Below are 26260 nucleotides of genomic sequence, written 5' to 3' on the forward strand. Positions count from 1 at the left end.
CCAAACTGGCTAGGGCTCCAAGGTAATTTTTTAATAGCTATCCAGGTGACCCTCAGTCCTGTTAGGTCTGGCACCTTCCAAGGACATCAAAGGATGACCAGACATTTGCAGATAGATACATATAACCAAATTTACCCAAGTCTGATGGATGATATATATGAAAAGTTATATGAGAATCTTTTAAAATCATTTTTATCATTCTTTGAAGATGGTATAACTCTTATTCACATGCATCTAATCTTTGAATAATAATCATTATTATTATTTACGTGGATGATTTTGACTGTTCTCGGCAATGTCACGAGATAGATGCCGTTAGCCCCATTTTAAAAACTCAGGCTTAGCGAGGTTGTTTAGACATTGTTGTGGGAAATACCCTTTCAAATGACTAGAATGCTTACGGTCTCTTATTATCAAAGGCATTTTTCACCATATCAAATTACCTGACAAGCTAAATTCCCAATCAGCAGGTTGCTTGGTGAGCAAGGAATGAAGAGAATCTGATCAAGAAAAGTATCATCATTTGAGTGGTAGGGATCCTTTACTTAAAATGTAGAAAAATTTCTAGGGGTTAACCTACCCAGAGAACTTCGTGTTAGAGACTGAATTGACCTCTTTAAAGAAAGAGGCGCTACAGAAATCTTGGCAACATTTATTGGAACCCCATTTTTCTCTGTGGATGTCCTCCTTCTGTTAACTGGTGATATCTGCAATATTGATGTCACTGATGCCTTGGGGCCTGGCCTACACCCTCCATTGTGTTGCTTTGCTTTGATCAGACCATCTCTCCTAGGAATGCCCCACTCTCTGCAGCCAGCCTGAGTCCACAGTAATCTAGATGAAAACTTAAATAAGAAGCTTTCAAAGTCATCTTTATCATTCTTTTAAGAAGGTCTAACTCTTGTTCACATGCATAATAATTATTGTTATTTACGTGGAGGATCTTATTTAATATTCACAGCAACCTTCGAGATACTAGTAGATGCTACTAGCTGCATTTTAAAAACTGAGGCTTAATGAGGTTGTTACTCAGGCTGCCATCTGACACCTGGGAGAGCCAGGAACTGAAGCTTGTCTGTGAACTTCCAGGACTCACGTCTTAAAATCTTCACTCCAATGTACTCCATCCTAAAATCCATAATTGTTAGTTGAAAGTAATGAGATATGAAATCAGTCTAAATGAAATTTATTTCATTTGAGTATCAGTATTGTGATTAAACTGCTCTAAATGCAGCTAAGTGTATATATTTTAAGAATATCTTTTAAAAATCTACTTTGATGACTGTGCAATGTTTTACTCACTCAGTTTATGCTCACTCAGTTGAGCTTTACTTTTCAGTTGATTGCTATAAATCAGTGTTTTGCAAACTGAAGTTTGTGATTCATTAGAAGGTTGTGAAGTAGATTTATGCTCAGTATTATAAAATAATTGAAATAGAGTGGATAGAAGATATAAGTAGTAAGGATAAATATTGTTTCATTAAATTTTAATTTCTTTGTGCTTGTGTGTGTGTCATAATATATATTCCTTTATAAGGACTTTGGTAAAAATATTTACCAAAGAAAGCAGTATAAATCAGTTCTCAATATCTGATTGTTATTCCACAGAGTTTTCCATATTAAGCTTCAGTTAATCACAGGTTACAGCCTCACACTCCGTGGTTCTCAAATATAAATGCGCTTTGTATAACCAGGGATGCTTTTAAAAATGCACATTCCTGGGACCCAGGCCCAGAAATCCTGAGTCAATAGGCCTGAGATGAAGCTTGGGAATCAACACTTAGAATGAGTTCCATATGTTGATGCGGGTGGTCCATGGCTCCCACTTTGAGAAATGCTGGCTGAGGTAGACATTTGCTTGGAGCTACACACAGTAAGTCCTCAATGTCATCAAGAGGATTTGTGACTGTAAGTGAAACATGTATAAAGAAATCAATTTTACCATAGGCTAATTGATATAAACAAGAGTTAAGTTCCTATGACATATCATCAATCTTCTATAATAATAAAAGCATAATATGCTAATTAGACCGGATGTCCTTCTGGACGTCATTCAGTCCTTCTGGACAAAGCCAGGGCTGTGAGGGAAGCCCGGGTCCTGGGTGCCACAGGGAAGCTGGTGCTGGCAGCTGGGGGAAGGAAGGCCTACTCTTGCACAAATTTCGTGCATTGGGCCTCTAGTGTTATAATAAAACAATGTTGGCCATAACAATGTTATTTGAGGATTCTTCAATATTTTGGAAGAGTTTTGAGAAGGATTGGTGGAATTCACTAGTGAAGCCCTCTGGTACTGGGCTTTCATTTGTTGGGAGATTTTTGACTACTGATTCAATCTGCTTGCTCATTATTGATCTGTTCAGATTTTTCTATTACTTCATGATTCAGTCTTGGTGGGTTGTATGTTTCATGGATTCATTTTTCTAAATTATATAATTTATTAGCATATAATTACACATAATCTCTTGTGATACTTTGTGTTTCTGTGTTACTAATTGCAATGTCTCCTCTTTTGTTTATAATTTTTATTAATTTGAGTTCTCATTTTCTTTGGTAGTCTAACCAATGACTTGTTAATTGTTTATCTTTTCAAAAGGAACATGCTAAAACAGAGTTGTATAGCAGCCTTGTATAAGCTCAGAATCTAGAAAATTCTAAATTAATTGTTCAAAGTGCCTATTTTAAATCCTTTACTGTATTCAAATGTCTTCAGTAAGTAGAATTCATAGGCGATTTAATATTTAGGGCTCTTAGATTTAAAACTGTAAATTATACATTGAATATAATACTGGTTCCTATGTAAATTTTTAAGTGCTTTTTTAAAATGAAGGGTTGTTGTGGGAAGTGTCACATTAAGAGAATTTCCTTGCAGTGGTGGGAAGAAGTATGTATTAGAGTAAATCATATTAGACAGCAAGATCTTCCATCATTTTTTAATCCAGCAGTTCTGGGAAATGCAAGTCAATTAGAGAAATTAAATCTCCAGCAGAAACCCTAGCTTTCTCAGGTCATTATAACCTCAATCAGAATGATTATGTATAACTTGGAGGAGTCCCCATATACCAGACTTATTATATAAAAGAAAGGAATTCAATGAGAAACTCAAGAGTTCATCAGCCAATAATACAAGAAGAAAAGAAGAAATAATTATGAGTAATCATGTGTCCTTTTGAAACTGCAGACTCTGATGCATAATAGGAAATCACCAAGTATAGAATGTAGTGCTCTCGTTCTACCATGAAAAATGTCCGTGCCTTATGAGACATGCCGCGAAATATTACATTTCTTTGCATGGGTGAATTAAATATTTCAGACCAGATTGTATCTTATTTTCCTCAGCTCTCTTTTGTTCTGTTATTTATCTGTTTGTCATCTTGTTAAAAGCTTAGGTTTGTGTCGGTTTTGGAATCTGTTGGTCAAGACTCTTTGTGGTGTGGGAGGTGGACTTATGTGCAGGGGCTTCTCCAGTGCCCACCTGAGGGAAGAAGGTGGCATTTGGGGGCAGCGCCTTCCAACAATGACTTATTTGAGATGCGCCTCAGTGTTGCCCATTGATTTGGCTCTTGATTAATCTAGTGTTTATTGATCATCTACTGTGTCCCTGTGAGTACCACTTCCTGCATGGTGTCAGATCACCTCTGAAGATAGAAACATAAAGTAAGGCATCCCTGGCCTCTAAGGTTTAGAACCTGCAAGGCCATCTTGTGCATGTCTACACAAAGCAAAGGCACAAGAAGGCACTGGGCACAGGAGGACAGAGGCAGGACTGGGCGCAACGCCTGGGAGCCCAGAGAGGGGCTTCAGTTTGCAGCAAGGCATGAGTGAGGCAGTACATGGGCCATGAAGATTAAGTGGGACTTTCACTGGAGTGGATGGAGGAAACGTATTCCAGGAGGGACCACCGAGCAGAGGCAGGAGGCCCCAGCCATGTCCATGCCATCAGCGGCCATCTTCTGGCTGGTCACTGTGTGGCAGGGGGCGACAGACGGAGGACAAAACATCTTGATGGTCTGCATTTGGGGGTTGCAGCCTTGTGGCCATGTTGTGCACATTTTTAAACCCACAACTGCCAGACCACGTTGGGGCAAATCAGTGCTCTGCATTGGAATGTCCTTGCTTTTCATAGCTTGGCTGCCTCTTCATATACACTGTTTCAAATACTACTGAGCAAGGGGTGCTCGTATGCGAATCTTCTGCCCAACGAGCAGTGTTTCTGAGGGGAAATATGGGATGTGTTGAGGGAAGAGGCCTGACAGTCTTGCAGAAGCTGGTTTCTCTTCGTCCTGTTGCAACCTGTGCTCTGGTGCTGGTGCCGCTGAGCTTGAGATGAGAGGAGGGCGTCCCACTTCCAGGTTCTTCGTTTTTCTGGTGTTTCCAGCTCAGCCCTCTTCCTTTGTGGAGAACACTTGTTAATGATCAGAGCGCCTTCCCGATGGCAGGAGAGGAGAAGGAGGGGTTCCCCAGATAATGGTTAATTATAAGAAGTGCCGGGGTTGAGTGATTAGGAGGAAGGATAGTACCATTATCCATCTGCAGGTGGACTCCTAGCTGAGCACGGTGACCTGGCAACCACTCTGGGAACCACAGGTGGATGACAACTTAAAGTTAGCCCTGGGCCTTCTCCAGTGCCCATGACAGCTGATGTGCTTCCCAGGCCATCGGTGACTCTGTCCCCACCCTGCCTCTGTGTGCACTGATGTCCAGCTCCCTGGTTAGGCCTTCAACATAAGGCCATCACATATGTGTGCCACCAGGCCCGCAGCAATGATGCATGTCTCCTGCTGGTCAGCATTGGTCAGGGTGGATGAGGAGGCCAAGCAAAGCTGGGCCGGGCAGGGTTGCGTATAGAGGAAAGAGTGGGGTTTGGAGGGAAGTAGAGGCTGCTGGTGCCAGATGGGCACTGGCCCGTGGGGTGAGAGGTTTCTGTGTGGGCAGTGATTGGACAGGGATGGGAACTGTGTCCTGGGCCTTTCTTTATGGCCTTCAGACACACTGGAGAGGAGGTTTGAAATGCATATTCAGATTGGGTAGTGCCACAGATGTAACATGGATTATCTCATCCTGTAGAGAGATTGGATGAAGAGAAAGGAAGGAGATTGCATAGAGGTCAATGTTTTTAAGATTTTTTTTAAAAAAGTTCTTCCAAATTAAGGTCATCTCAAACACTGGGAACAATGTTCTCCTTACCCCTTTCCCAGTGACTTTGATTGACTGGCAAGCCCACTCCCCTCCCCACCCCCTGCTGCAGCATAGCAGAGAAGAGCAGCTCAAGCCAGGGTTTGGAGAATTTTTGGACAGAACAACCTAGGTTAACTTGTGTATTGGATGAGTCTATACACAAAATGACCACTCTCTCCTCTAAATTTGTAGCACTCAGCATGCACTCAAAGGTTGATCTTCTCCAGGCTTGTCCTCCCTCTAATGCTGTTACCTCAGTTTCTGATGCTGCCTTGTATTCTTATTTAAGTATTCAACATGACTTTTGTAAATGTTTGCTCTATCAATACAAATGGACTGTAAGGCTGTTAAGGGGAGAAATTCCTCTCCCTTGGCAAACCTTGCTTGCTGTTGTTTAAATATAAAGCATTTTTATATTTGAGCTCTCAAATGATAGATCCTGGAAGACCTCTTGGAGGAGGACCCTGAATTATGAGTCAGATACAACCTGAGTGAGGACAGCCTTGCTGCTACCCTGCATTTGGGCATGTCAGTCCTCCCTGCCCTGCAAAGTAGCTACAGCTCACCCCGCAGTCTGGGAGGGTCTCAAAGAGCATGAACCTTGAGACAAGCAAAGCAAGAGACCTGCTCCTGGCTTTGAGAGAAAGATGGGTCTCAGGATGGCAGATGAGTCATGGGAGACCTGGAGACTCCCTTGGATGAACAGGCAAAAGACCAGGCAATGCCCAAGGGTAACACTTTCCAGAAAACTGAGCAAATAGGGCAGGGAGAAGTGAGTTGAGCCTGACTTATAGGAGCTGGGCTTTGGAACCCCCCAGGGAGACAAAGATGACTGCACCTGGACAGTTGGGGAGACAGGGAGGTAGCTGTCCTTCACTAGGGCCAACCGAGGACTGAAGAGGCTGGGGAGCACAACCACAGTTCTGCTCACAGGAAAGATGAACTCGGCCCCCGGCTGGAGAAAAGAGTGAAGGTCAAGCCCTGAAGGAGAGGAGAGAGCCTCTAAGTGTGGAGCAGTGCTGAACTGGATGCACAATGTACAGAAGTAGAATGTTAGAGTGAAAGGGCCTTTGTGCAGTGAGGAAACGGAGGCCAGTGACATGAAGTGATTCGCCCCTGATACGTTAGAGGCAGAGCTAGCATTAGAATAATTCACCTGTTTACATGTTTATTCACAAACATCTGCACTCACGGGGGCCAGGCGCGGTTCTAGGTCCTGGATCCAGGTTTCCTGACTCATCTGCCAGCGCCCTTCCCATCACCAGGCCTCCTGCCTTGATCTAAATCTGAAAAGCATGTCTGGCATCGGACTCAGACAGGTTGGGCCCACAGATTCCCAAGATAAAAACCCAAGCTCACTCCCAGATCTGAAAGAAGATGAGAAGTCTAGGAAGGGGTAGCAGAACTTGTTCCACTGATTCAATGACAAGATATAAGTACAGTTTAGCATTTGAAATGTTTATGACTCTATATTTGTATTGACCTTTACCCAAGTGGAAGACATACTTTTAAAAATGGAAATAGGTTTTTTACTACATCAGGATTAGAGAGAAGTTGAGGGATAGGGATAGGGATAGGCCAGGTATAGGGAGGGCTCAGATATGAAAAGAAGGGTGATGTCAGCAGGAAAGGGGGATTTGCCAAGTGCCAGGCATCTGTGAAGGTGGAATTAGGAGCTAGAATAGGACTATAAGTGGTTCTCTAGTTCTTCCTGGTAGAAGACAGTCTCCATCCCACTAGGTGCTGAATGAATTCCTGGAACTTGTGCGGAGACATGTCCCATTTCAGAAGGTCCTGCTGTGCCTGGGAAAGAACAGCCGCAGGAAGAAACGTCTTGGCTTCACTGCCCTGGGCCTGGGAATCCTTGCCTGTGCCAGCGACAGCAGTAGCTGATGCTTACATAGTGCTTTCTACTCTTGGCTGTGTTTACCTAACTAATAACTTGGTGAGATGGTTAAGGAAGGTGTTATTATTCCTATTTAGCAGATGAGGCAACTGAGGTTCTGGGAGGTTCATGCCTAGATCACAGAGTTAATCTAGGGAGAGCCAGGTCTGAGGCAGTTCTGGTCTTCTGAACCCAAGTCTGTCATTTTCCTTGTCTCGCTCTTCTGCATGTCCTGAGCGTGGGAAAGGAATCCAGGTTTAGATCAGTTTGGGGATAAGCATATATCAGGACTATCAGGTCTGGCTCCTGGAGTTGAATACAGATGAGAGGATGCGAGGTGGAGCCATTCCAATGGAATTTCATTTCCTTGGCCCAGTGGTTTCATTGGCTCAGAAGGTATGGAGATTTTCCTGGGTTTTGTTGACATAGTCTTCACTGGTTCAAGTTTTCTCCATCAGACACACACACACACACACACACACACACACACACACACACACAAAATATTCATTAATCATGACAGTACAGTTTTCAATTTGGGAAAATTACTGAGAAGCAAGAAATAAACTGGTGTTAAGACTTCACTAGGTGTTTGTTCTTGGTACCTTTAATCCCCATGTATTTCCGAAGAGTCTGGGTCATTCTGTAACTGCCTGGTATTCTCATTGCCCTCAGGGTTACAAAAGAAACATGTCCGATGTGGATGGCCCTTGGTCATGTGTTTTCCAGGGGACTCTGTTGACCTGGGAAGCCTGAGGGACTGTGTCTTTCTTCCCCTTTAGAGCTTCCAACTTCCGGAACTTTACCTTCATCCAACTGAATGGAGAATTTTCCCGGGGAAAGGGACTGGATGTAGGAGCGCGCTTCTGGAAGGGGAGCAACGTCCTTCTCTTTTTCTGTGACGTTGACATCCACTTCACCTCTGAGTTCCTCAATACGTGCAGGCTGAACACACAGCCAGGTAAGGGTGTGCGGAGTCTGCTCTTCTCTTTCTCTCCCTCAGGTGGCATTTGGCTCCCACACTCGGGCATCCTTCTCTTCACAGTTCACTCTGCTGTCCTGCTTCTGACTCAGCCTATTTCCCCCCAATGGCAAAGAAAAGGAAAACCACCTGGTTGGATTTCTCCTTTGCTGCCACAGTGTGGGCTTGTCAGCCACCGTAATTCTAGGACTCCTTGTCCCAAGCTAATTTTTCTAACTTCTTTTCCATTTTCACCTGGGAGGTCGGCTTTCATGAACATTCACAGGAGAAAGTGAGGACATGACCTGGAGAAACTTCCTGAAACCAAAGGGAAAGGAGTAGCTGTAGGTAGTTATCAAGGGAAGAAGTGAGCGGAGCAGCAATAACTCACAATGTGAAAATTTTTCTCATGGATTTTGACTTATAGGCAAGACTGGTATTCAGCTGATACCTACTGGAATGGGCATGTCTGTTGTTAAAATACTGAAACTCTTCAGATAAATTGATAGAGTAACTGCCCTGGGCTCCCTACGTCTACGCCTGCTGCACAAAGTCACCCCAGCCTCTGGCAACCCTTCAGACTTCCCCACAAGCCAGCAATTAAAGGGTTAATGACCGGCAGGGCAGAGGGCATTAGGACTGTCTTTCACACCCACTCTCATTGGTTGATATCACAATTTTGAATACCACTCCTGGGCTAAGAGGCTAGAAATGTTTGAGAGTCTGTTCATCTGATCTCCCTGGTGCAGAACTTCGAAGATCTCTGTTAGACCTGAGTGAAGGGAAAAGGAACAGTGGATGCAAATGTCTGGGATGTTTCAGTGGGTTGAATATAGATGAGCAAACGTAATGTTTCATCTGTTGTTTTTAGTGAATGTTTGTTTTCTGGTCTGCAGGGAAGAAAGTATTTTATCCAGTCCTTTTCAGTCAGTACAATCCTGGCATCATCTACGGCCATCACGATGCGGTCCCTCCCTTAGAACAGCAGCTGGTGAGTAATTACCCGCAGGTGCCTCTGTGGGACTGTTTCATGTCTTTCATTACTAGGGCACCTGACCATGAGTACAGGTGAGTGGAAATCTGCGGATTGAGTCCTGTATTCATTTTCAAGTTTGGCAGACGTTCTGGCCTTTGCTCCCAGTGCCTTGTTGATTAAAAGTGCTTGCAATATTTAAAAGTGGAAAACAAATAGGAACAGTACCTTACAGAAAGGTAATTTCACACCTTCCTGGTTTTCTTCTGTGGTTTTTGGAAACCAGTGTTCTTGCATTATGGATGCAGCGCATTTTCTCTTTATTATTAACAAATCCTGCAAGGTAAGAAAGGTGAGATTGTGTTCCCATTTGGCAGATGGAAACCGGAAGTCAGAAAGGGGTGGCTCACCCCAGGACACAGTGAGTGAGTCAGTGGGGGAGCAGGGACTAGATCCAGCACCCTCCCATCATGCTGTCATTCCCACATATCACGGTGACTGGGGTGGACATTAGCATCAGCAGTGTCACAGGCGGGCGGCTTCTCTGCTATGATCTTAGCTGCACGGGCGATGGATGGTGGAGCCACAAAGCCACCAAGGATCTCTGTAAGCTGAGTTGTCTCCGTTGGTGGTGGCAGGAGTCAGTCCGCTTAGCAGAGAAGCAGGGCAGCAACTGAAAGATGAGACAAGCCAGAAGAGGGTCTCTGCCACACAGAGGCATGCCCCTCGGAGAATCAACTTCCCATTCTCATCAAGTTGGGCTGCGATCTTTTCCTGCAGAGATCAGCTGGGCTTGTCAAGGCGGTGTTCCAGCTCAGCCTGGGTCTCAGGGGAGCATCTGACCTGGGGGGCGTCTTTTCGTTGCCTTGGGTAGCTCTGTCTCCTGTTTGAGGCAAAGCCACATTTCCTCCCACTGAGCACCTCATAGGCTGGGAAGGAAAGCTGCTGTGTGAGAATGGACATGTGATAGGACCACGTCTCCCATGCTTCTGTGCAATGGGAGAGGAAACTGATTTTCATGGGAAATACAGGTTGTTGTTTTAAAAAAAACACACACTATGTTTTTATTCATTTCGGAGAGGGAGAGGGAGAGAGAGATAGAAACAGCAATGATGAGAGAGAATCACTGATTGGCTGCCTCCTGCACAGCCCCTGCTGGGGATTGAGCCTGCAACCCAGGCATGTGCCCTTGACTAGAATCCAACCTAGGACCCTTCAGTATGTAGGCCAACGCTCTATCCACTGAGCCAAACCAGCTAGGGTAAAAAGATGTGTTTTATGAGATTCTTTTGCAGGATGGATTCTGTGTTCAAGCTTCCAGAAGTAGCAAAACCTGTTTTTCCAGCCGTTTCCTGTGCCCCGCTCCAGTTAACCTCTGGCAGTGGATGGTCCGGAAAGTGTCGGCTCGGGTTCTTTCAGGCTGGACAAGCTCACGTCCTATCACGGTTCCACCTGGGACACCAGCCACACAGGACAGTAATAATATAGTTTTCCCTTCCCCCGATGAAATTCTAATACCCCGGATATGGTGAATGCCTGTTTATGTACCATATGTACATATGTGCTTGGTACATAAACACAGTAAGAGGTTTCACTCCCCCAAAACCAATTTTTATCCACCCTCATTGAGACAGAAAAACTTCTTATTTCCATTCTGTAAGAGTTCTAAGCTTCTAATAGGGCTTGAGGGGGAAATGGGAAACAGGATTTATTTTCCTTCAACCAATCAGAATAAAAGTCCCTTTGATGTTAAATAAAGTACCGCATGACATTTGACATCGAATGAGATGACGGTTTTTACTTTTAACTCCTAAAGACCTTATTTGCTTGCAAGCGATTCTTGTCATTTTACAGGTTAAAAGGTTTATCCTGTATTACCATTCCTGCAGGGAAGCAGGTGTAAAGGGAAGCCAGAGGTATGAATTAGTGGTCAGGCCAGATTGCTGTATCGACAGCTGGAACCTCTAAGTTATCCTGCAACCATTAACATTTCCTAGACCACATAAGTTTGCTCTTTCGGGGCTCAGTATTTGTGACTATTTAGTCCAACAGCAGTTGTCTATGCAATGCAGGGGTCTCCATCCAAAAAAGAAATGTGCTGATTTTGTTCTTTACTGGGTGAGCCATTTTTTGAGCACTTGCTGCCTACGGAGAACTAGTGTAGGTGTCAGTCGGGGAGGCAGAGAACTGAAACAGTTTTATGTACTCAGAAGTGATTGTGAGATAATTTCAACTACTCCCTTCTTGTCTATAGATTTACTGAAGATCACACAGACAGCTGGTAGCCGAGCACAGGCGCAAACTAGGATTTCCTTACTCCAGTGCAGGGGGAATAAATAGACTCGCTTAGGGTCTAGATGAGAGCTGAAATGTAAAGGAAATGACCTGACACAAAGCCCAAAGAAGAACATCAAACTACAGAAACTAATATAGAGATGGAATGTGGAGGAGCTAAGGAGTTATAAAATAAAAAGGAATGATAAACCTTAGCTGGGTTGGCTCAGTGGATAGAGCCTTGGCCCTGGGACTGAAGGGTCCCAGGTTCGATTCCGGTCAGGGGCATGTATCTCGGTTGCAGGCTTGATCCCTGGCCCCATGAGGGTGCATGCGGGAAGGCAACCAATCGATGTGTCTCTCTCACATTGATGGTTCTCTCTGTCTCTCCCCATCCCTTTCATTCTCTCTAAAAAATCAAGGGAAAAATATCCTTGGGTGAGGATTTAAAAAAAAAAAAAAAGGAATGATAAGAGAGGGATAAATTAGGAAAGATTTCCTACCAAGGGTTCATTTGGACTCAGTCTACAAGTATATGATTCATGTATATTAATGCATTCTTGATAGCCTTCCTGGAATACATCAGTGTTCAAAGGGAGAACATAGATCCCGAATGTCACTGTAGCAAAAGTTATTTATTCTTGCCAACAAAAGGCAGCTTTTCCAGCAGCCCTGCAGATATGACCTCATCGTCAAGGTGCTGGTCATTACTTCTCCTGGCTACCAGTATTGGCCACTGTCATTGGATAACATTTTGTCTGCAGGCGCAAGCAAGAAACCAAACGTAGGGTATTTGCGAGTGTGTTCAGACTACTTGTTTCTCTATGTTTGAGTACAGACGATTAGTAAATAAGTAGTAAGTGAAATCATGGGATTTTATACGAATATTTAATTTCTTGAGTTTTACACCTGAGATGAAACTTGCTGGTGCTTTAATGTAGAAACAGCTCTCTGAGAAAGGAATGGCTGTAATTTCAATAATTATTAACATTCCACTTTCCTGGCTCAAGCTTTGTTAGTTCTTGTTGGGGCCATAGCGGGAGCCTCTTACCACTTCTGTCTTTAGACTCTTTCCCTCTTCTGTACTCAGTCTTTCCTTCATCCTCTGCCAGAGATACATTTCCAAAATGAAGATTAATTCCATTAAAAACTTTTTTTTCATGGCATAAAGCCAGTGGTGTGCTAGTAAATGTTGAACAACCCACTCTCTGAAAGGGGTGGGGAAAAGACCAGATTCATAGCGTTGGCCATTTCCCGTGGTGTCAATTTCCCCACTGAGGCCTATTCCAGGCTACCGATGTGATGTCATTCAACACAGAGTTGGGAAGAAACTTACACAACCCTGGCTGCTATAGCATAGCCCTGATTCCTTGTTGGGATTAACTTTCCTCTACAAACTGACTCTAAAACTGGTTACGGAGAAAATGTTTGCAAACCTCAGGACCTGGCACAGGGTACCAGCTTGATAGACACCCAAGCCAGCCGCTCTACCAGGTGAGGATGCTGAGGAGACTTATTCTTTAGCCTTAGTGTGCTTCAGGAGAGCACAGAGTCTATCCTTTGGTTACAGATCCCCAAACAGAGGAAACCTGGACCATTCCTTGTCCAGCATGCTACCCTTCAGAAGACACTTCATGTGTTTAATGCAGATACTGACAAAAGACGTCTTGTTGAAAGTGTGGGTTAGTACAAATCTTGAAGGGGGTGGCATTTGAGTATGTTCTTCAGCCAATTCTTTGAAAGCTTTGGTGCCAGAATACTTTATCTTTCAAGAGATAGAAATGGTCACGGCACCGTGCCTTACCTTGGGCACACGGGTGCCATAGGCAGCCCCTGGAATCGTGCACAGGGTGCTCGCTCAGCCCTCGGGCACTTGCATACCACATGCGGGCCCTTGGAATCTTGCACCATGTGCTCATCAAGCCTTCGGTACCGGAGAATGAGAACTGCATAGTGTGGGGTCAGGAGGCTCCCAACCGAGCCATAGAGGACCCTGAAGTTCAAGGTGTCTGTTGCTCATGGACAGGGCTGGCTGGCTACTCACCCTGCATGGCCCAGTGCACAATGAAAGCACAGGGCCCTTGTTCGAAACTCATTAAGAATTTCAAGATGGGAACAGCAGAGCATTAAACCAGGCCTGAAGCCTCCTCACGAGGGGCCTGTGGACCGCACGCAGCCTGCCTGCCTGCCTGCCTGCCTGCCTGCCTGCCTGCCTGCCTGCCAGCAGTGAGGGCAGAAATTAGGTTAACGAACACCATTCAGTGTTTCTGGTGAACGTGAGGCTGCTCAGACACAACCTCAGGTCTCGGGAGACTCTCTTGTCTTTAGAGGAAATACTCTGCCTGAATATATGTTACTTATTTTATTTTAGGGCCCAGATTGCATCATGGGCAGTTGTCCAAGTCAGTGCCATGAAAGCAGACAGGCGCTGCCTGCCGCCCCAGCCCCCGTGCACCTGCAGGGTGGCCGCCTTCCCCTGTCTTTGGAGGGAGGTGCTGATGTATGCCTTGTGTTTTGGTCCTAATAGAAAATAATCAGCCCGATCATATGAATCACCCACAGGGCGGAAGGTCTGGCAACTTCCTGTGGGAGAACTGTCCTTTCTGCTGCGTTTTCCTGCCCTGCGGTGCTCCGATGGGATCCAAGGTGGGGGAGAAAGGTGGTTCAGAGAGCTAAGAGGAGGCCGGCCCTGGATAGAAATTGTTAAAAGTGAGGATAGCACTTGAAAACAGGTCAGGAAATTCAGGACAGAAGGAGGAGATGTTTCTCTTTTAAAGTCTAATCTCTATCTTAGGGCTTCTTCTTAGACATCACTGGTGTGTGTCTGTTCAATGCTTGACCAGAACAGTGGCGCTCCTTATGCCTCGGGCAAAGGTGCTAAGAAGTTAAGCGCTCTGCTTAGACCCCAGGAAGGGGAAAATGTTTTTGGCTGCTGGTCCAGAGGGACACAGTTCTGAGGGTTTTCCCACGGGAATTCCTAGGCCTTCACTGGTCCACTCCCTGACAAGATTCTGGGCTTGGACCATGTATATTTCCACTGGCTTGATGTTGTCTCTGCTCCTCATCTGTTCATCGGAGAAGTATAGCAGGTCCTCAGATAACTCCCTTTGGTTCCGTGTTGGTTCATTATAATATTAATGAGATGCCTGAGTAGGAACTCAACTCCTGTTTGTATCAATTAGCCTATGGTAAAATTGGTTTTGATATACATAATTGGGCTTGAAGTCGCAGAACCCATCAGTGATGTTAACTGATGACTTACCATATTTATTGAGTCTCGCTACGTGGGAGACAGTGATCTGGGTCCTGGAGACCAAGCTTGCGCTCACCAGAGGTGGTGGGTGAAGACAGTCGGCTAACAGAGAAACAAATACAACAGGGTGATTTCAGAGAGCCTGTTTATAGAGAACATCAGCCAGGTGATGGCGTAGTGTGTAACATGGCTGGGAAGGGTTGACAGTGGCTGGAAGGGCCTAGATGAATGACTCTGAGCAGTGACACTGGAGCAGAGCCCAGGGGTGAGCAGGGAAAGGGTGAACCTGGGAGGGAGCTCTGTGGAGACATGTCAGCTGGGCGCGTTCACGGGGCAGAATATAAAGGGTCTGTATATAAGGGGCATGTGAGCTGGGCAAGGCAGGCAGGGGCCAGGTCCCGTGGGGCCTTTGCAGGCTGGAGGTTTCCTCATGGATTTTATTCTAATTGCATTAGAGAGGGTGCAATTAAAACCTCGGCAGGGCTTTAAATGGGACCGTGCTGTGATCTGATGTTCACTGGAGAGCCCTCACTCCCAGCTCGGCTGCTGGTCCAGGGCACCACTCCAGTTAGCGGCTCAGCACAGCTGGGGGTGGTGGAGCCTTAATAAGTGAACTCTAATAAGCGCACTCCATCTTGCCCTGACAGTATATGCTGTGGGCACGATCGGTTCCCACCAAGGGCTACGTTTCAATGAGCTCTTCAGACAGTGGCTTGCCAACATTAAAGCCAATGTTAATAAGTATTTATGTAGCTCATTCCCAGCTCACACATCCATTTGTTTCTGTCACCCTGTCTGCAGCTGCGGGTCATTCTTCACTGTGCGCAGGTTTACCAGGGACTGTGTCCACTCACCCCCGCCCTGCAGGGGCTACTTCTTACCACCCCCACCCCTTTGTCTTTCTTCCCAAGCCCTGACCCATTGTTTGCCCTGTTTGGACCTTTCTCATTTACACTCATATAGACTTCAGCCAAGTATTTGAAGTTGGATACTGGCACTACTCTTCGACTCCACTTTTATCCAGAAGCTTAGAAAACTTGTCTGCATCCTGGGGAAAAAAAAGGATGTTAAGCCAGTAGCTGCATCAGGAACAGCTTACCTGGTATAACAGGGATGAAGTAGAAACCAGTTTTTAAAATGACTCAGTAGAGTCATTTTTTTTTTTTTTTTAGACTTTCCTGCCCTGAAAAACCTTTCCGGTTGATACTGATGAAATTGTCTTGTCACTTGGGAGGTTTGTATTCCAGGCCTTTGTTCTGAAGAAGGATTGGAGAGCACGTGCTGAGGACCACAGTAGCCGGCAGAGCCGCTCGTGGTCTTGGTTTTCCGTGGCAGGCCTGGTGCGTGCGGGCAGCAGTGCAAGCGGCGTCCCGTGGAGGTGGTAGTGAAAATAAGATCGTTTCCTAGGCCACGGAGTAAAAGAGTTTTCAAGTTCATCAGCCCTTCTGCAAGCCGTTTGTCCAGTCCAGCGTAGCCTGTGGTAGAGATAAAGGGAAACTTCAGGGAGGTGAAATAGTAGTAATAGGATAAATGTTTGGATCTTAGAGCTGGAAGAGACCCGAGGGACGGTTTAACTCAACCTCCTCAGTTATTGGAAAGGAACTAGGGACTCGAAGAAGTGCGGGGCCTACCCGAGGCAGAAAAGCCAGCCAGTGGTCAAGATGGGACGAGACGCGCACTGTGTCTCCTTAGCTGTGAATAGAGCCAGGCGTCCCGGACGGGAAAGGCAGCGATCCGCGTGGATGGGGACCGGGTGCAGCCTCCCCTCCACCCACCCGCCCAGGGGACTTCCTTTCCTGGAAGCACCGCTGTTAACTCAAAAATGAATCATGAAAAAATAACGATTAAAATAGGCCCCCAAACCAGTCCCAGAATTGCCTCAGCCAAAAATATAGAAGCAACTTTGTAAACGTCTTGCTGCTTCAGCCAGAACATTGGAAATTTACTTGCAAAGTAAGAGGTTGGGCAGGGCCAGGTCTGGCTTTCTGAAGACAGTCACGGCTTGGATGGCCTCTCGGCAGCCTGGCCGCCTGGCAACGACTTGCAGATGCTTTTGGGAGCAGTTTGGCTGGAAAGTAAAGAGGAATGGACAGAGTCTTTCTTCACAACCTGGCCGCGTCGGGCCCTTTTCCTCAACAAGCAGGAGCGGAGCCCGAGTCACACGCTGAAGCCTCGGGTTTTCCTTTCACCGCCCGAGGGAGCTCGGGGTGTGCGCGGTGCCAGGGCAGCTGAATCCCGAGTTGTTCTCTATCCCTTCTCTCAACTTCCTGAGCCCTTTGCTGGCTCCCAGCCCGGCCCTGTGTGAGGGGCCGAGGCCTCCGATTCTCGCTGGCACTGGTGTTGGGCCAGACACGTAGGTGGCTTTTCCATGGCGCCGCTCAAAAACTTGCTCCCCGGTTTGTTTTTGAGTGAGTGTGTGTATGTGTGTGTGTGTGTGTGTGTGTGTGTGTGTGTGTGTGTTTCCATGCCTTGTACCCTAGAAACATTCCAGCCAGAGGTGCCAAAAATCACAGGGCCTTGTTTTGGGATTGGTGAGCTGACTGTATTCCTAACCTTCCAGAAGGACTCAAATCCATCTGCATTTCCCCCACAGGGCTGCGGCTGTTGATCAGTGCTGGGATGGGCTCTCTTTTTAACATTGCTTATGTGAATAAGCTCTATTTCTTGTTATCCACTCTGTCCTTCCCTCTCAAGTGACGGTGCTTTCCCTGCAGGTCATAAAGAAGGAAACTGGGTTTTGGAGAGACTTCGGATTTGGGATGACATGTCAGTACCGGTCAGACTTCATCAACATAGGTAAGACAAATCCACTGGCAACAAGTCTGCATGTCTACTGCCACCTAGAGGCCAGGGAAGGGCTGTGAGGGAACCTGGCCGTTCAGCTTCCCAGGAGCCTGGTGGCAAAGGAGGTGCCACTTCTTAAGAAAAGGCGGCTCAAGTTCATTCCTCTTGTCATGGGCTTGGAGCTGGACCAATAGGTGGCCTGGGAGTGTGTGACGCTTTAACCCCTATAATCTCCATCAACACCTCTCAGTCACCCCAAATAAGGCTCCCATCTGCGGATTCCAGGCAGCTCATTGTGTAAAGGCAGCTTCCAAGTGGTCCCCTGGTGCTGACTTCCAATCTGTCCGGCTCCTGCGCCCCATCATGGAGACCATCCTGGGCCTCCCCAGTAGGGGGAATCCATTAAAAAACAGGGTGACATGGGGAATTTTAGAAAATCACACACCAGGAAATCTTGGAAAATCTGCTGTACCTTCAAAAATCCCAGATGTCACTGGAAGCTCTGAGTGTACCGTCACTGTGTACACACACATACACACAGGTTCCCAGAGCACAGACAGGGCAGGCCCTCGGTTGCAGTTGAGGAGACCAAGGTTCTCAGAGGCAAAGTGAGGGGCACCGTCAGGATGAGAACAGAGGGTCTGTTGTCCCCCTGGGGGGTTCCACACACTCTCCCCACGGCAGTCGTAACTCATGCGCCTCTGAAGGGCGTAGAATTGTGGATGATAGGTGACTTGGGAGTGAGAGATCAGGCCAGAAACCTCGATCTTGGGCTCTGGCTCTAGCAGGATGGAGTCTGGAAGTCCTGTCCTCACAAGGTGTGGAGATGCCCACCCCCCACCGCCTCCCTGTGGCCTCCCAGAGACCGCTCACCTGCTCTCTCCTGTCTACTCCCCCTCCAGCCCAGGGCCTGCAGCTTCTCTTTTTAAGGTCCGTGAGTCTATCTGAGCAGCCCCGGGTTTTGGTCAGAGGTAGAGGTGGTCTGCAGGGCCTGCAGAATGCTCACAGGAATCACCAGTTAAAAACAAAACCCAATCGGCTTGCAGTCAGGTCCCGTAAGCAGCTGCAGCGCCCCTAGGAAGCCAGTCTCCCAGGGGCGGGAGCCCAGGATAACCAGCAGCGAACCACAGGTGTGCTTTGATCTGTTTAAGAAATAAGCCTAAATGATTTTGTGCAAATCACTTTCCAAAAATGACATATGTATTTTTTTATTTCTAAAGGAGATTTCCATCTTAAGAAGCTGTTTCCTTGCTCTATATACAGGGAGAGAGTATTTTGTGATGATCTATATGTATCAAATGTGGGGTAATAATACATTTTTTCCCTAAAGACAGGGCGTTGATATACCAGAAAAACATGGGAATGGCAGGCTGGGAAGTTGCTCTTTCTCGGTCGGCCGTTGCTATGAGCCCAGAATGAATCTTTGGGTTACATCTGTCCCCCATTATTCTTTGCAATCTTGCATTAATTTGCAGGCATCATATACTCGCATAACTTTTACTTAATAAGTTGTAATGATACCAATGGGAATAATAAATCAGTTACAGCTAACTAAGCACTGCCCCTTACATTACTGTCTCGTTTGGTTATGACACCTACTTCATTTCAGGATAAAGAAACCAGAGCTCACGAGAGGTAAAGTGGAAGCTTGGATGAGAACCAAGACTCAGATTCCAGACCCTGACTCAGAATGGTCTCTGCCTGCACACTATTGGGGGGAACACAGAGCCCTCGTATACATGGATCAGGGGGTGGGTGCAGTGTGGTTTCTCTGTGCTTGGGGAGCCCTCTCTGAGGGATCCAGCAATAGCCTTGATCAGAGCAGCATTGTTTGGGGACAAAGGGCTTTGTGATAACTGAGAAAAGATGTTGAGAATCACCTCACTGTGTCTTGTAAGAGTTGGAGAAATCTCCCAGGTGAGACAAGGAACAATGACAAAAAGAGGCCAATTTTTTTTGGGTTCTACTTGAGGCATGGTGGACTTTATAGGTTAAGAAACAACCTGGGGCATCTCAACCTTGGGTGAGAGTTTAGGGGACCATTATTCTCCTTGTCCATTCCTACGTGAAACGAGATTGTTGGAGTGGAACCTCAGAACTGACTGGGGCTGGTCCCTTTAACATGAGTAATTTCACCAGCTTTTGGGGACCACTTTAGTCTCCAAAAGGAAGAGTGCTTTTATGGGATGTGTTTTTTTTTCTCACTGAGATCCTGTTTTACTATTTCACACTGCACACCTCTGGTTTCTTCCATTTGAAGTGGCAGGAGGAGGTCGCATTCAAACGGAAACACGGGAATTTTCATCTGGAGGTCTCGGGTTGAAGTTGGGGTGCTTCTGCAGCTCTCAGTTGGAGGCTGGGGCTCATCGTTAGCACTTCCGGCAGCTCTCGGAGGCGGGCAAATGCTGGGATTCTGTCTGCAGCCAGGTCACCTCTGGGAGTTGGTACTAGCTTCCATAAAGGTCCTCTGTGTTGGAGAATTCTGAGTTCTCTGACATGGATGGACCCTCATGATTCGGAGGGGCGGCGAAACACATCTCCCCTAAGGGCTTCTTGTCTTCATGCGGTTCTATGCTTGTGCAGCGCAGGGAAGCAGGGGATGCGGGCTGGCATGACTCAGCAGTGTGTTCTCTCCTGACAGGTGGGTTTGACTTGGACATCAAAGGCTGGGGCGGAGAGGATGTGCACCTGTATCGCAAGTACCTCCACAGCAACCTCATCGTGGTGCGGACGCCCGTGCGGGGCCTCTTCCACCTCTGGCACGAGAAGCGCTGTGTGGACGAGCTGACCCCCGAGCAGTACAAGATGTGCATGCAGTCCAAGGCCATGAACGAGGCCTCCCACGGGCAGCTGGGCATGCTGGTCTTCCGGCACGAGATAGAGGCTCACCTTCGCAAACAGAAACAGAAGTCAAGCAGCAAAAAAACATGAACTCCCAGGGATACAGTTGGGGGAGATGTTTTTTTGTTTTTTTTTCCTTTTGCCATGAACCTGACAAGTGGCTGCAACAAGGAAACAACTTCCGTAAAGGGCAATTGAAGAAGCTGACTGATTGGTCAGAGACAAAGGGAGAGCACCTCCAATTTCTGCCTGTGTGGTTTGATGCAGCAGGAATGCAGATCTCCCACTTCGCCTGCAGAAGCAGCCCCAACGATCCTCTGCAGCGTCTGACGAAGGAGAATGGTTGTTGAGGTGGTACGCTCGGCCGCGTGGAGGCTGTGATTGTGTTTGCAGCGAAGTGAGGTCTGTGGCTTTCTGTGCGCGCCGCAATATTCATGAATGAAGACCGGTTTTGTAAAAAGTTCATTAGAATGAAAGGCAAGCGTTTCTCCCCAGCAGGATGATTGTATCAGTGGGACTCTTGTGTCTAGGAATGCTAAAACAAGGCAGGCGAGGAGACTGTAAACTCAAAGATACCCTCATGATGATCCTTGTGAGTATATTAAACAAAACCAAGTCGACAAAAAAAAAAAAAAAAGAAAGAAAGAAAGAAAGAAATTATAACTGTTGTCATTTTCCCCAAAATTAACCAAAAATAATCTCATCTTTTTGGTTGTAGTTTTAACCATCTCCATTTGTTTATTTTATTTAAAAATGCACTTTTCTTTTGCTTGAGAGTTATATTTTGCTTATTTAATGACCCATTTGCAAGCCTTACTAAAGAGAGCACAAGCTAGCGTACACTTTTACGTTTTTAAGAAGATACTTTTAGATGCATTAGGAGAACTTTCCATTCAGAGCACCAGGTTGATATCCACATCCGGGGACCTGCCCAACGCTGGGCCTGTCAGGCACCACGTCAGACCTTCAGCAGGTGGGAGGCATGGCGTGGGGCTGCTGAGGACCAAGATATAACCGGACTGTATCTGGAGAGTATTTCTGAAGAGGAGCGACTGAACACTGGAGGGAAATACAAATATCCTTTTTTTTTTTTTTTAAACCTCAACAGAAAAGGAAACTCATTCAGACTGGCGGTAGCTTGATTTATTTTAAAGTCAGAAAACACATTTTTTTTTGCAAGAGAGAACTGGGGACTACTTTCTTACCTGTTTAAAGAAACCAAAGTACACTGTGTGAACCAAACGCTCTCTTTCCCAAGCAGGGTGCTCTTCCTGGCTGCTGGCTTCCACGAGAAGAACTGCAGGAAAATGTATTTTGTGCAAGATCACTCCATGGGCCCGAGTCTCCCGGGATGGGAGGTTTTGCTACATGTTCACTCACCGCTGTCTAGTGGGGAGTAACTTCATTCTTTTTTAAATGAAGCTGTACTACTCCATCGCCAAGATGCTTCTGAAAATTGCATTTTATTACAGTTTCCAACTATTAAAAAAAAATAAATACAGTTAACACTGAGTGGTTTCTACATTCATGTGAAAATTATTTATTTAATAGCCAGCACCAGTTGCATGAGCTAATTATCTCTTGATTCCTTGTCTTCTGTTTGCCCACAGTCAAGTCATTGTTTAAAAGCTTCAAGAACATTCAAGCTAAGCTGTTGGTGTGTGGGGGAAAAAAAAGCATTGTATTGATTTGTACTGGTAGTTCCTAACGTTTAATTAAAACACAGGACATGAGTGGAAGGTGGCATTGGACAGCTAATAAAATATGATTTGTGGATATGATTTCTTCTTGGAGTAAGAATGCCATATCTTTAGTTTTTGGAAAAGTCTGTTATGCATAGACCAGGGTTTCCCAGCTGTGGCGCTGTGGACATTTGGGGCTAGACCATTGTTTGTTGTGGGGCTGCCCTGTGCACTGTGGGGTATTTAGCAGCACCCCGGCCTCTACCCACCAGATGCCAGGAGGGTCTCTCACCCAGTCATTGCCAAACGTCCCCGGAGGGCAGAGCCACCCCTGGTTGAGAACCAGTGGTCTAGGCTCTAGGAGGAGGAGAGAACCATAATGACAAACCGGGCCCTTAATACAATTTACTTGTCCTTTTTATTAGAAGGAAATGAGAAATGATTTCCAAGGTGCCTTTAAACTCTGATTGTATTTTATATTTTTACACGTAATGGTGATCCTAGAAATCCCGGGCCCGCTCCCCAGTGGTCCGGAGGGCTTTGTGGGACGGACCTGCACACTCCTGCCCGTGTCCTCCCAGAGTCAGGGGGATGTGTTTCCAACCAGGCTGGTCAGGCAGGCTGAAGCGCCCCTCGGGGAGCAGTCCCAGGCTGCCCCTGGGCTCACCGGCCTTGGTGCTGGTTTAAATTCCGGTATCACAGGTGCCTGAGACCGTGGCTAAGAACTGGGTTTTCAAGTTGCTGATGGTAGCAGAAAAGAAGAGGAAATAGCACAACGTTAAACTATTTTTCTCTTTTTAGAACATAGTCAGGTAAGATAGTTTTATCAAAAGGTAGGACCCTCTTAAAGCACATGCAAACGGGAATCTGTCTGAGTTGGGCTGCTTTACCAAAAATAGCGTAGACTGGCTTGTGCAGCAGATGCTAATTTCTCAAGGTTTGGAGTCTGGGAAATCCAAGATCAAGGCGCCAGCGGATACGGTGTCGGTGTCCTCTCAGGGCCGAGAGCTCTCCTGTTCTTAAAAAGGACACGGGGTCCCATCACGGGGGCCCCACCCTCACGGCCTAATTGCCTCCCAAAGGCCCCACCTCCTAATACCATCACATTGGAGATTCTACGTATAAATTTTGTGGGGGCACATGCAGTCCTTAGCAGGACCTCTCCCCAACCCCTCCCAAAAGGACTAGCAAAGGCCCCACTGAAACCCTGTAATGAGGGGCTTGGAATTCAACCTTAGACAGCAAAGGGAAGCAGTAATGAACCGTGGCTTGAAGGAGCCAGTCACAATACATCTGAAGGCAGGATGCTGCCAAGGAGGCACCGAGTCTTGGGCTTGTGTTAGTTTCCTTCCCACCCTCTGCATCCTCCCTCTGTTCTTAAGCCGCCTAGTAACTCACCCCAGTCATCTCCCTGGAGCCGGGGTCTCTAATATAAACCTCAGGTCTCCTCCAACCAGCAGCCTCCTGAGAGCCAATTGTTAGTACCTCTTCCCACTCCTCACTTAGTAATGGCTGGTCGGGAGCTTGAAGTCAGCTGTAGTAAGAGCATTTACCAGTGTACCATGGAAATTGGCAGTCAGCAAAGGCTACATACACATCAGGACTCCCCTCAGAACCCCATCCTTCACCCCCAACCCCAACCAGTTGTTCATTGTTTACCGGCACACCACAGATTAAATGAGTTAGTACCGTGGTCGGCAAACTGCGGCTCGCGAGCCACATGCGGCTCTTTGGCCCCTTGAGTGTGGCTCTTCCACAAAATAACCACGGCCTGGGCGAGTCTATTTTGAAGAAGTGGCATTAGAAGAAGTTTAAGTTTAAAAAATTTGGCTCTCAAAAGAAATTTCAATCGTTGTACTATTGATATGTGGCTCTGTTGACTAATGAGTTTGCCAACCACTGAGTTAGTATGTCTGGCATCCTTGGGACACATCAGGCACATGGCAGGCATTCACGTTCAGCTGTTATTATTCAATATCAATTCCCATGCCCAGTACCTCTCCAGTGTGATCAGAGGGCCACTGCAGGTCACACATTGCAGACCAGGAACCCATCATGTGTGCATTGTTGTCCTTTATTTCTGTCATTCTGAAAACAATTTCGGTCTATCAGAAGAAGGGTTATGAGGAGTATAAGATATATTGGGTAATTTCTCCTTTAAATCCCATGCTCAGTATTCGGAGTTGATGACCCCTAGGCAGTTTGAGAGGCATTCGAGGTTTTTGAAGTAAGGAGCATAGCCAGGCGCTTTATGTACACACTGCCAACATTCTAAGGTAGGTGATGTCATTACTTCCATTTTACAGGTGCAGAAAACCAAAGTCAGGAATGGTGAAGAACTCGCTCAGGGGCCCAGCCAGGAAGTGGCTGGCTGCAGGCTCACATCATTGTCCTAGCTCCAGAGGGCCTGAAGGTCTTGGAAAAGGGGGTGGGGGAAGCTTTGGCCTGGCCTGAGTCCAAAGCCTGGCCTCTTGAGCCTCCCAAAGGCCCCACCTCCTAATACCATCACATTGGGGGCATATGCAGTCCATAGCAGGACCTTTCCCCAACCCCTCCCCAAAAGAACTAGCGAAGGCCCCACTAGGGGCTTGGACAGCAAAGGGAAGCAGTGAGGAACCTGTGGCTTGAAGGAGCCCCACTGTTTCCCCCCCTCTCCAGTCCCACCTGCAGAATCCCCTGTCAATGAATGAAAGCTTGTTAACAGCCACCCAGGAACACGGAGCGAGCTGGCCCCACCTCCTCCAGCTGCTGTGTATTCACCCAGGTTAGGGCCCTGAAACCTTGGAAGCAGGCTCTCCAGCAGGATCCTAAGGCACGAGACTTAAAAGACTGTCTTGAGAGCAGGTAGGAATGTTTGCTTTTTGAAAAAGATTTGACATTGTTGCTGAGAACTGATAAAGCCCTTGGGCGGTCCCTCAGAAGGGTGGGTGTGTTTTACTGCCACACCCATCGAATTTGTGTGATCCCTTTTCTGATTAGCTTCGTATTGGAGTTCAAAGCTGTTTCTACTGGCAGGAATCCGTGCTTTGCTGTTGCTGCCAAAATCTATGGGGACTGTGCCATTTGGTTGGGGGCTTTGGGTGGTGGTTTCAGCACAGCAAATACTCTCTCAGTCAGCAGAGGTGCCTTTCAAAGTCTCTGCATTGCGTTCCTACGTGCAGGCCTCTGGAGTGGTCCACCCCGTGCCCCTGGGCTGTGTCTGCCTGTCTGCTGTTCTAAGAGAGGGGGTGCGGGTGGCAGCCTAGGAGGGCAGCCAGTGCTGTGGTGCCTCAAGAGCCATCATGGCCACGGTCACCCTGAGGTTCAGGGAGGGCCAGACCACCTGCTGCGGCCTCTGCCCAGGACTCGCCCAGTGTCCCCCTGTCTGTCTGGCGGCTGGCTGAGTAAGTAGCCTGCGGCTACAGGCAGTCCCCAGGTGGGATGCATGGCAACTGGACTGACTGACTCCACAGCCACCTGAGAGGGACACCGGAGCTTGAAACGAGGAGACTTCAGCAGCTCCCTCTACCTCCGCCGTCAATCCCCCTGTTTCGAACCCCACCACCAGCCCACGACCAATCCACCCTCCAACTCATGTTTTAAGAATGAGAACAGTAAATAGCACCTGGCCTGCTAGGATGTTAAACCCCAATGGCAAAGGTTAAGAAAAAAATTTTTTTTTAATTTAAAAATAAATACAAAACAAACTGTAAAACCCTCAGATTCAATGCAAAGAAAGGCTGAAGGAAAAAGGTACCTGCTTGTTCTAATTATTAGCCTCACACAGAGCCACGTGAAAGCCACACCTGTGGCCTATGGGGTGTTCCGAAGGGTGGGGAGTGACCTGCGTGGGAAGCCTTTCCCAGAGCCCCTTGCACCATCGAGAGAAACCCAAAGATAAGGCGCTGGCCGTGGCCTGTGGTTGTTGAGGACGGTGCAGAGGGGCTCTGGCATAAATGCCCTTGAGTTCGTTTTAGTAGCCTGTCCATGCCCCTTTTCACTTTTCCTCCTTTGTCTGATCCTTTTTAACTACCCCTGTGCTTTTCCTCTTCTTGGTGTAAGGTTTGAACCTACTCACACTTCCTTGACATTGCTCAGCACTGCTGGTGATGCTGAGGGACAGAGAACCTTTCCGAGCATCTTACTGTGGCAGGGTAGGGCAGGTGACCAGACCAGGGGCCTCACAGGTAGGGAGGGTCCACAGTGGGAGGTGGCGGCCGGAGCGTGTGGATGGCTGTAAGAGGAGATGCCGGAATCCAGTGGAGGGAGAGGAGAATCCACACGGTCAGGGAGGGGCATCTGCCACAGTCCCAAGAGGCAGGCAGGTTGGGGTTCCTGGGATTGGGGCACGTGACAGAACCTGAGGGGAACATCCCAGACCAAGAAACCTTGGGCAGGTAGGTCAGTGCTGGGCTTCTTGAGTCAACAGATGGAGGGGACCAGGGCCAGGGTT

The 26260-nt window shown here is 47.1% G+C and overlaps 1 protein-coding gene across 10 annotated transcripts in view; it reads left to right on the forward strand.

Annotated features, from left to right (window-relative positions):
• The window catches only part of CSGALNACT1 (chondroitin sulfate N-acetylgalactosaminyltransferase 1), a 290722-nt gene extending 269485 nt beyond the window's left edge, over positions 1-21237 (forward strand). For all 10 annotated transcript variants that reach the window (XM_079779436.1, XM_079779430.1, XM_079779433.1 and 7 more), the window contains 4 exons: positions 7843-8021; positions 8918-9012; positions 17236-17317; positions 19947-21237. In XM_079779436.1, the coding sequence (XP_079635562.1) occupies positions 7843-8021; positions 8918-9012; positions 17236-17317; positions 19947-20236 (646 nt within the window). In that variant the 3' untranslated portion in view covers positions 20237-21237. The remainder of the gene's footprint in view (positions 1-7842; positions 8022-8917; positions 9013-17235; positions 17318-19946) is intronic.
• Positions 21238-26260: the final 5023 nt, after the last annotated feature.

Source organism: Cnephaeus nilssonii (genome assembly GCF_951640355.1).
Source record: "Cnephaeus nilssonii genome assembly, chromosome: 8".
Taxonomy (NCBI): domain Eukaryota; kingdom Metazoa; phylum Chordata; class Mammalia; order Chiroptera; family Vespertilionidae; genus Cnephaeus; species Cnephaeus nilssonii.